The sequence below is a fragment of the Opisthorchis viverrini genome (genome assembly GCF_000715545.1).
Source record: "Opisthorchis viverrini unplaced genomic scaffold opera_v5_117, whole genome shotgun sequence".
NCBI classification, from domain to species: domain Eukaryota; kingdom Metazoa; phylum Platyhelminthes; class Trematoda; order Opisthorchiida; family Opisthorchiidae; genus Opisthorchis; species Opisthorchis viverrini.
In genome coordinates, this window is record NW_008751771.1 from 1,335,585 (window position 1) to 1,344,541 (window position 8,957).

Genomic DNA, 8,957 nt, shown 5'->3' on the forward strand with positions numbered 1-8,957 from the left:
GGGCAAGTGAAGAACAACCAATGAAATCTGTCTGAACGAGAACGGTTTTGGCATTGGCAGTTGTGTAGTCCAGTTACGTTTGAGGCTCGTTTTCCCATTAGTCACAATGTGCTTTGAATTATCTTCGTTTTTTCCCACATAAATTCCCACTCCCGCGAAACGCTTCGTGGGGTCCACGAAGGGAGCATCTTCAATAGTAGGTGGAAACCACAGTTTTCCAGTCAAAATGAAACACATGTATATATACTACATAATATATAATACAAAATAATATATCTACGGATTGTCATTCCAATACTTTGAAAAGTGTTCGACAGAGATAGACTGCGAATTCCTGTCGGTGGTTCGGCAGCAGCAGCACTTTCATTTCATTACTAACTAATAACGAGTAGTTAAAAACCTCTGAAAACCCAAAGGCCCTGTGGGCCCAAACTCCGAAGACAGTGGAGTGGAAACGTCAGAAGAATAGCCATGGACGTCAAAGACATCCCCATGGAAATGTATATGCAGTCTATCATCCGAGTCGGGGCTTACTTTGAAGTAAAAAAAAATCGATGCCGTCGTTCGATTATGTGAGTTAACGCTCCTGAAACACCTAGCGAACCGTAGGATGAAGTCTGCGCTAATTCCAGCCAGTGCATTCCTGTACGATGTTGTCGGACTTGAATTCCGAATAATTAAACTGAGAATCGCGGTAATATTGAAGAGAAAAGTCACTTTACGACCAAGTTGAGAGTTATGCCCCAATGGTTTTTTTGGGTACCCTTTTCGAATAAAGTTACAAAATTTAGTAGACCTCAGTTTTCGAGCATATATCCCAGTATTCAAGGACAGCGAACATCCCATAGTAGCGGTGGAAGCTCACTTGTCTCCGCGGTCATTCGGCTGCGTCGAACTCAAAGAACATGCGTCATATGGAAGTCAGATGTCCAGCTTAACCGTCTTTGAATATATTGAGCCCAGGAATCAAGGCACTATTTCATGTTAAGTTTCTGATATTCTCTTCGGTTGTCCCACTAATGATCATTCTATTTCGGTTCCGTTTTGTCTATGCTGTGAATGAATTTCCGAGAGTTCCCAAATAAACTAGCGTTGTCCATTTTTATGGCTTTCTGGTATGTGTTAACGTACAATGGACCCTATGGTTGGGAAAGACCCAGCTTCCGAGAGGATACGACGTTTGGTATCGAAATCCAGTACGTGTGTTGAACACTCAGAAAAAGTACATGCTGATCTTCCTGTCATGGCGATGATCATGAATGACATCTCCCACGGACTTTCAAAGGCTGCTTCATATAGGCCACCCCGCTAAGTTTGTATAGCTTGAACGTTATTAAGGGGAGCAGAGAGCACTAAATAGCTTTTCAAACAAAATCTCGTGGACTTGTCGCAGTTGGAATAATAAACGCCTTTCAACCTCAAGACAAGCATAGAACACGAATTAGGCCAGGGAAGTTGCAAACAAAAGTAGCGCTTAGACATTTAACTGAAGGGAATATAGATGTTATTGGGTTGATCACGGAGAGGGACTGAAGATTGATGTGCAGGCCCACGTTGACCCAACGAAAGCACGCAATTTCGTTGCTCACGTGGAGGGGAGTAGTACGGGACGGTAAACCCTTGCCTCGAGTGATACGATTAAGGTGGCTTGTGTTTCGAAGAAATGACTTTGCTGCTCAGTTTCTATCAAGAAGGTCAGATTCTTGAAAGCAACTACAGAATGCCTGCAATCTACTGAGACTCTCAGCTCCGCTAGATATTGACCAGAGAGACAACGACCCCTCGATATGCAGTGCGTCATAGCCTTGTATCAAACCCAGACAGCGAGAGTCAGCGTTGACATCGCCCCCGCAATATGCAGCGCGTCGCAGCCTCGTTCCAAGACCAGACCGCGTTGAACAGCGTTGGACCAAGTTCAGACAGTGACCCTCCAACAAATGGCTTGAGACTGTTGTGCTTTCGCACTGACAGGACTCACGCTCTCGCACTCGCTTGTTCGGAATACAGCTGTGTTCTCTTTTGTGAGTCTTTTGTTCAGGCATTAGGCACTGGAGCGGGTCAGCAGCAGATACCACAGATTGGCGAATCAGCAGAAATAACAGTTTCACTTGCCAAAACGAGCTAGAATATCGTCCTCAAATGAGTAATTTCCTTAACAAAATTGAAGCTAGGCATCAGCCCACAAGTGAAAGAACATACAGCTTGCTCGGAAAATGGGTTTAAACGCACATAAATTTGTAGAATGTTCAGGAGCAAATTCAGGAAAATTGGAACGGGACGTAAGGTCGACCGCGACTGGCGCCCCAAGAAAGGTGAAACCGGCCGTGGGCCGCCGAAGAGACCTTGGCAAACTTGAACAGTGTGCCTTCAGAGGAGACTGTACGATATTACGAATATCGTATCAAATGCAACATGAGACATTCTCTGTGCATCATAACCAGTTGAAGCATATCATGTAGAAGAGAGTAACACATAAGTTTTACAGGACCTCGGGCAACGCGTGCACCTGATGAGCCTAATGAAACTGGAAAGCGGTCATTGTATGTGAAGAATTATCAGCAACCTTGTGTGTGGTGTTGCTTCGGTCAATGAATCCACGGTCGGTTGTATTAATCACAGCGGACAAGCGTAAACACTGATAGCTGATATAAATTCTACGAATTTTTTACAAACCAAGTTTGGAAAATGTTAGAGATAGCAAAATAATTACGGGTCACAATGTGTTACCTTGCACTGGATGAGAACTCATGGACGAATGACAGGAGGATGTGGAATATATTTTGGAGGTCCCGTTTTGTCCCATGACATCCTGTGAAGGAACAACTATCGGACAGGGGCCTATCGTCTTGCACCTATGTTGTGAAGTCAGGGGTGAACCGGCATTCGAAATTCCCGGTGCACCAAACGGGAGGAAATTCAAATCCCGCGCCGCCATCTGTGGCACGATATCACGCATCTCCTTCAAAGTATGGTCGACCGCGACTGGCGCCCCAAGAAAGGTGAAACCGGCCGTGGGCCGCCGAAGAGACCTTGGCAAACTTGAACAGTGTGCCTTCAGAGCAGACTGTACGATATTACGAATATCGTATCAAATGCAACATGAGACATTCTCTGTGCATCATAACCAGTTGAAGCATATCATGTAGAAGAGAGTAACACATAAGTTTTACAGGACCTCGGGCAACGCGTGCACCTGATGAGCCTAATGAAACTGGAAAGCGGTCATTGTATGTGAAGAATTATCAGCAACCTTGTGTGTGGTGTTGCTTCGGTCAATGAATCCACGGTCGGTTGTATTAATCACAGCGGACAAGCGTAAACACTGATAGCTGATATAAATTCTACGAATTTTTTACAAACCAAGTTTGGAAAATGTTAGAGATAGCAAAATAATTACGGGTCACAATGTGTTACCTTGCACTGGATGAGAACTCATGGACGAATGACAGGAGGATGTGGAATATATTTTGGAGGTCCCGTTTTGTCCCATGACATCCTGTGAAGGAACAACTATCGGACAGGGGCCTATCGGCTTGCACCTATGTTGTGAAGTCAGGGGTGAACCGGTATTCGAAATATCATTCGAAATTTCCGGTGCACCAAACGGGAGGAAATTCAAATCCCGCGCCGCCATCTGTGGCACGATATCACGCATCTCCTTCAAAGTATCACTGATCATCTTCAAGATCTCCGGTTGGCGTTGTTTCGCTGTCTGTGTTAGCTTTTCATGAAGTCTTGCTTCCTGAGTTTTGGCGAATTCCAAAAGGTTCGGAGTGACCAGCAAGTCATTTGACAGATCATGAGCCTGAAAAGTAAATCGCAAAAATAAAAGAGGATGGATAGGTAGAATGAAAACACAATAGGGCGGCTTCATCAGAAAGGACATCGTAATGTGCAATCTCTGGGTTTTGCCATATCCCTTTGGGCAACACAAAGTTATTCACAGTAGTGTCTGAGATGGTTACTCAGGGGTCCAACCAGGAGCAATACATATTCCTCACCTTTATTTTTTCAAAGTACTGAGGAGTAAAAACATTACACAAAACTTATCTCCGCCCCCATTCAGCCCTATTCTAATTTGTTTCCCGAATGAACTGGAACTGGTTTGTTATATATGTAGCCCATTAGAAAGTATGACCGACAGTAGATGTGATATACTACTCATTGGGCCGCTGAATACTCTTCGAGAGCTCTTCTGGAGACTTATTAGGCAAGCGCAATCTCCGGTGCTAAGCGGGGAAACGCGCACTAATCACTAGAATTTCGCAGTCCATTAAAACCCAGCATACTCGATTGATGAGACCAAATTGGACCCCGGTCACCGATCTGACATAGCCATGGAAGGGCTGTGAAAGTTTTCAGGACAATTGCTCACCAATGACCCAACATGTGCACACATATAGGGTCTTGTTTTCGATGAGTACGAGCATTTTTGGCAACCAAAAGCAAAGGCGTTTTCGTACTCTGAATCAACACTATCTGAACATCCGCTAATCACTAGAATTTCGCAGTCCATTAAAACCCAGCATACTCGATTGATGAGACCAAATTGGACCCCGGTCACCGATCTGACATAGCCATGGAAGGGCTGTGAAAGTTTTCAGGACAATTGCTCACCAATGACCCAACATGTGCACACATATAGGGTCTTGTTTTCGATGAGTACGAGCATTTTTGGCAACCAAAAGCTCTAAGCGTAATATAAAGGTGGATGGGGGCAATAAAGTGAAACTTATGATCCGCTTGATTTGGCGAACGATAAATAGTCCAGTGTTAAGGTGAATTGAGACGGAAGCACAGTCTGGTAATTACGGTAATAGCCCAGTCTGAATTACATAATCGAAGGGTTCTGAGAAGCATTGACGTCTATCACGTGACCACAGGATTCTCCGTTTGAATAACTGAGGTCACACGACAAGTCTAGACTAGTTATGCAAGCACCTCGCAAACTCTGTCGCGGTAGATAGTTGGAACTTGATCGCAAACGTGTCCAAAATTTCGCCTCTCTGGCAAACACTCGCCCCTCATTGAAGTCGATGGAAAAACAATAGTCGGGGGACAGAGCGAACTTGCGGAACTGGGACATGAGAACCATATTCTTAAGAACCAAATTTATCAAAAGTTTTGACTTTTGATCGATGGTGACAAGTCTTTCACGCAAATTCAGTTACGCCACCGGACATACGTGATAGCAAATGCACTGTACAAGGAAAATGCCCGTTCCAGAAATGGGTTCGCTCTGCGGATTAACTCAAGTAACTTTGAGACGCCCAGTTGGTCCGTTCTTTCGACCCAATACATGGTTTATTGTGGAAACTGCAGGAACTAGCAAAATTATGCTACGATATCTCAAACATCGTGCCGACCGATATAACGGACGGCCCCCTTGCAACAAATTTAGTTGGCGAATGCCATAAACGCATGATTCAGTTATGTAGCTCGCTGACACCAGTATAATTTGCAAATGAGCATTTTTGCAAGAGGTTACATTCAAGTCAAATAATTGTCAACGTATATGGTGTGTGAACTAATGCAGTCTACAGAATTACATGGTTGAGGTACGGTACAGGATACCGTTCGAACACTTCAAAGTTTTGACGATGTCCTACACAGCACTTCTATGGTAGGGGCTTGTTCGTACCACTGTCCACCGGAGGTTGTTACTACTTATCAAATTTATCAGTAGTCAAAGTTATTTGCATAAAAATTGCCCAAAGGATTGTTTGGTTGCCCAGACGATCTCATGTCGAAAGAATGGACAGTCCAGGATAACCACTTCCTGCTAAATAAACTGCTTGTGCCAACGGCACGCCCCCCACAGCAGATATACAAAAAAAACGCAACAGCGAATTTTGCTAGCCAGTAAAATTTCACTAACTGGGAAGGCTACCGAAAAGCAAGCGGAGGTTGGGATGTACGTACCCGAAAAAGACCAGTATTGTATAACATTCTAGTTTCACCCTCATTTATTGCAGCGGGAATTTCGATCTGTAATTTGGCGATTGGTTCGCCTGACAGCGTTTCTACACATTGGGGTGCGTGGTCTTTATGAACAGTGGAGTCACCCAGAAGATCGAAGTATATCCTGGAAACCATCAGCAGGGATTCATCTCATGGAACTGCTTGTTGCTTACTTCGGTGGTATATCCTGTTACACACTGCGTCGATATTGTTTTGGTTCATGTAATCGCTTAATCATAGTTAGCCAGGAGAAAGAGAAGAAGTGGACGTCTTTTACGAAGATTGTGCCAGTGCGAACTTAATCAGCTGTCCCAACTTTGATTGTTGAAACCCCATAAAGGTTCGGTGTTTGTTCGAACCAGTAACCTCCATATCACTCTTCGTCGCAATTTTGTTCACACTCCGGTTTCAGGGTAAAATCGCTGACCAGTGACTTCACATTTGACGAGGATAATAATCACCTGATGTGTGGATGCACCTAAAGGTCATAGATTAGGATGAGTCTATCAGCCTGATCTCGATGTTTTACCGGATAAATCAAAGTAGGCCAGGTTAGAACACAGAGTATATAATTTTCAAAAAATTATCTGGAGAAATATTGATGATCAGATATACTCTAGGCCCATTTACAGTAATCAAAGTTGTCTTAGAACACAAATTATTTAATTTTCCAAGAAGTATCCGGAGAAATAATGATGGCTGGATATATTCTACGCCCAATTCCAGTAATCAAATCTGTCTTTCAGATGGGTTAGTTAAATGAACCTAGAGGTTTTCAGCTGTCTGCAGTAATCGTCAGAGACAAAACAATCAGCTCGAAGACTAATCTGTTTTTTTTCTCCAAGCTCATATGTCAAGCGGAACCTTCAATACTGGTGGCCGTGGAAGAGCAGTGTCTGGTCTTGTTTACTAATAGAAAACTCGATAAATCACTGACCTTTGGATTACTAAATTACTATTTCTACAAAAGGGCGATTAACCAAAAGGGGAATCACTGTATCCCATTCAAAATAAAGTTTGATTGCGGCAGTGAGGCATTACTATCAACGGGAGTTTTATTGTCTGTGAAGATAACGACGACGGCCGTATATCGCCTGTCTCGCGTACAGTTTCTTATAATTACTGCACATCACTTTCAGTCACGGTGATCGATCAATCACTTTTATAGTTTGCTCTTAAAATAGTAACTAAGATCCAGTGCACAAATTCATATTACTTTCATATGGTGAAATTGATTCTGAATTTGTAAGACGCAAAAATACGCAGATGCTCACCTGAAGTACAAATCCTTTGAGGCATTCCAAGGCGGCCGCCTCGATGGATGCAAGAGCCCAGAACACTTGATGACGTAGCCTTTGTCTCACAAATGCAGACAATTGAGTGTGAAACTCTCTTTTGAAATGATAGACCAGTTCAGAATTCATGGGAGATAGTCTGGCCAAAAAACGAAAACAGATACTAACACAGCCGCGTACTAGCTTGTAACTGGACAACGGATAGTATGTAGGTCACTTGTGACAGGAAAGTTATGTAGTGTGACAACTAAGCTCAATTTTATTGGCTTCGGCCTCGAAAACCTTAAGCGATAAACTTGCTTTTTCCCGGCATATTGAGAAAGCCGGCTTGCGAATCCTTTACCTAGAGATCAAGCTAGTTCCTTATTCAAACAAATCGCTTCCTCAATTTTCACAAAGGATATGGTCGGCTAAGGAAGGTCGTCAGGAAAAACACCCCCAAATGAGATAAAGATCCAGATCTACTTGAGTCGTTCGTTCAACGCAGATGGGTGTATTTCGTGAGTTGTGTCCAGTCTCAGTCCAAATAGGAAACAAGCTTGACTGAAATTCGAAGACGGCGTCCACCCGATGAGTCCCAGGCAGGTTGAAAGAGGTTGTGAGCTGCCAAAGAATTTTTAGCGACCTTAGGCTTAGTGCGTCCCATCACCATGATGATTCTTCTGCGACTTACCACCGATTAAACTGTTTATAAGTCCATCTTCGAAGATAAGGTTACCACTGAGTAAACTCCTCATGAGTACATCACTGAAAATTAGTTTCCAATAGTCCTGAGGAGTATAAGATTAGTAAACTCATTTCATATACTGTATGGCTTACCAACGTGTCGGAAGACTTCCAGACACGAAAAGTTCACTTGTAGAAAAGGACGCATCCCCAAGGTCACCACCGGTATCACACGTTCCGGTAAGCAGGTGCGTTGGCAGAGCTTACCAATCTCGGCTTAGCAGCATGCGACCACCGGAGTGGATGTGAAGTTGCCCACGACAGGAACGTTGCCATTGACTGGACAAGTGACTGACCATATTTGGCCATTCAGCCATCCTATACATTCACGCAGAAGCTTTGACAAAACGATCGTATTCCGGGTTCTCTATCTTCTCCTTACCACGTAGTCTGGAAGGCTTAATTCCGGCGCAACCAATAGACCGCCATCCACGATAGAACAGAATGAAAAATGCAACTCAGCTGTTGCCTGGAAGGTGTTCACATGCAAGAATAGATTTTCCAAAGACTTGTAGTATGAACCGTTGAATTGTTCACCAAGCTAAGCACTTCGGCTGCAAAGGTTTCTCAACCAGTCGGGGTGTACACGGTTCGTGTGAATGTGTATGTGCGTGGGCGTTGATTTGTTTGGAATTACTGTGACCCTATATGAGCAAAGTGCGGATCACCACACAATATTTCGTTACAAGGTGTTTGAACCAGCGTACGAGTTAACAGGGATGGTAATCGATCATTTTGAAGTCGACATCTGGATTTGTCCTTGATTTCGGGACGAAGTAAGTTTTTCCCTCGCCAATCAGTGCCCCCTGAAACCTTCTGAAATAGTCAGCAGGAATGGGAAATCATAGCAAACTATACTTAACCCTTCTCACTTCAAAAGCGCTTCATTCAAATTTGGCCATTTCAGTCTCACAGTAAGATTGAGACCCGTTTCTTCATTTAGGGAAATAAACTTCCGATAGTTTTGTTGGTCAT

General features: G+C 43.7%; 1 protein-coding gene across 1 annotated transcript in view; it reads right to left on the reverse strand.

The window, feature by feature from the left end:
• The window catches only part of T265_05863 (hypothetical protein), a gene marked incomplete at both ends in the record, with an annotated part of 19,078 nt that overhangs the window by 7,677 nt on the left and 2,444 nt on the right, over positions 1 to 8,957 (reverse strand). Inside the window, 3 exons of the mRNA XM_009170984.1 lie at positions 2,728 to 2,982; positions 3,415 to 3,805; positions 7,236 to 7,446. Coding sequence (XP_009169248.1) covers positions 2,728 to 2,982; positions 3,415 to 3,805; positions 7,236 to 7,446 — 857 coding nt within the window. The remainder of the gene's footprint in view (positions 1 to 2,727; positions 2,983 to 3,414; positions 3,806 to 7,235; positions 7,447 to 8,957) is intronic.